Source organism: Austrofundulus limnaeus, unplaced genomic scaffold, assembly GCF_001266775.1.
Source record: "Austrofundulus limnaeus strain Quisiro unplaced genomic scaffold, Austrofundulus_limnaeus-1.0 Scaffold23, whole genome shotgun sequence".
Lineage (NCBI taxonomy): Eukaryota > Metazoa > Chordata > Actinopteri > Cyprinodontiformes > Rivulidae > Austrofundulus > Austrofundulus limnaeus.
This window is the reverse complement of record NW_013952425.1, coordinates 689,332-691,383: the sequence shown is the minus strand read 5'-3', so window position 1 is coordinate 691,383 and position 2,052 is coordinate 689,332. Positions and strand designations below refer to the sequence as shown.

Sequence of the window (2,052 nt, the reverse complement as noted above, 5' to 3'; positions counted from 1 at the left end):
TAGATAGATAGATAGATAGATATATAAAAAAAGCAAGCAGGCACATTGGGAGGATTACACACATCAGACTCAATTTTGAAAGGCAATACAACAAAATACCCCTCAGGAGTACATTCCACATCCTGCAGGAGAGCCTCCTGCAGCTCAGTAATCCAGCTAACCCCTGGCAGCCCAGAGGTCTCGCTGAGTAATCCAAAGATAGATTCAATACGAGTTTTAAAAAAAGGGGAGCTCTACAGCAGAAAGAGTGCAAGCTGGGTTCTTCTTTTTTCTTTTTTCTGCTGAGAGAAAGACCGTTCAAAGAGCTCCGGTACCAGGAGTGATGAACATGCCGTTGGACGGAACAACTATTCTGACAGGTGACTCCGCGTGTGTGGAAAGGAAAGGGTGCTGCTTAATAACAAACCAAGAAACGATGACATTTTAGAGCGGGCACCTGTTTTTGACAGTACGGCGGGCGGAATGCTACACCACACCGCCGCAACTGTTTTTTTTTTTCCAGCATGAAAAATTCAAGCTCTTGTAAGCTGAGCCCTGGTGGCTGTGCTAACACACACACAGAAACAGCTCGGCTCACATAGATACACGGGTATTACAGGGATAAAAAAATAAATAAAAAAAAACAAGTCCCATATGACTTTTCACATTCAAACACGGTTAAAATGTAAACTCAAGAGAGTGGCGCCTACAGGCAGCGGCTTGGCGACCCCGATCTGAACCTTGCCCAGTTTGGCCCCCTTCAGGGCCTGGACGGCGTCCTCCAGGCTGGCGTGCTCCAGGTCCGTGGCGTTCACGTACATGAGTCGGTCCCCTGGCAGCAGCCTGCCGTCTTTCTCCGCCACGCCGTTCGGAACCAGAGAGCGGATCACGATCACCGACTTGGTGGGGTCCAGCGGGTCCTGCGGAAGAACCGGCGATCAATTTGACGAACTGTTTTGAATCGACCCCACGCGAATGGAGGATAAAATGACATATTTTCATTTTAAATCAGATTTTCCCACCTGGTAATCCAAAATACTGAATCCCAACCCCCCTTCTCCTTTCTCCAGCTCGATATTCTGGACCTCCGACTCCCACATGGCCAGAGGAGCTCCTATCGCCTCCTCGGTCATAGAATCCTGTGTCGCTGTAACAGCCTTCACCTCTGAGTCTTCAACTACCGCTCTGCTGAGCTCTATATTATTCTGTAGAGACAGAAAAAGGAAAAAAAAAGTCTTAAAGCCCAACGTAACACCGAGCCGTCCTTACTTTCCTCSCCAGCCCCTAGGCTCCTACCCTGTGGCTGAGTTTGTGGCTCAGGTTTCTGGCAGTGGTTAAAAGTGGAATATCTTAGGGATGCTGGGGCCCCAGTACATCATCACAGATAAAACTACGGAGATGAAAACYCTTCTTTCTCCCCCAAAGGGGAGCTATATTGGATGTCTCAGGTCTTCGGCAAGCGATATTGGCTACGGCTGGAGGTATTGCCTTTCAGCTCRTCGCAGAGGCCTAATCCACAGCGGCTGAAGGCGCAGAAAGCAGACAAAGCTGGCGGGAGTCGGGCTCGGCTAATATTGGCTGATGGGATACAACACAGGAGTGTCCCTTTCCGATTAGGTTACCTTGCTTCGTATGCATGAGCGTTTCAAGTTACATCACTCAATATAAAGCTTTACAAAGCTGTATTTATTAAAAACAAGACTSAAGTTATTGTGTTAAACCCACATTTTTCTTATTGCCCTTCCTCTTAAAGTTTAAACTTTGTGATTTTTGGAGATTTTACCTCTGAACTTAGAGGGATGATTTATCTTAGAGCCATCTAAATTTTCCTAAATCTTTGCAAGCAAACTCTTTTTTTTAAACATCTTTTACAGTTTATAGACCATCATGTTTGTATTTTTATTTTATTACTATTTGTTTTACCATGTTTTGTCTCTTAATTCTTCAGGGCCTGTGTTCTTTTCTCAAATCCTCCCAGAACAGAAAGCAGAAAACTCACAGTCTAGCTTTCATAATATTTGGAATCTGAATTTTTATATTTATTTTATTTTCAACTTGTCACATCTCTAACAT

At 44.9% G+C, this 2,052-nt stretch overlaps 1 protein-coding gene across 1 annotated transcript in view; it reads right to left on the bottom strand.

Moving 5' to 3' along the window:
* mpdz (multiple PDZ domain crumbs cell polarity complex component) overlaps positions 1-2,052 on the bottom strand; it is a gene marked incomplete in the record, with an annotated part of 77,493 nt that overhangs the window by 51,972 nt on the left and 23,469 nt on the right. Inside the window, 2 exon segments of the mRNA XM_014004314.1 lie at positions 690-899; positions 1,002-1,184. Of these exon segments, the coding sequence (XP_013859768.1) occupies positions 690-899; positions 1,002-1,184 (393 nt within the window).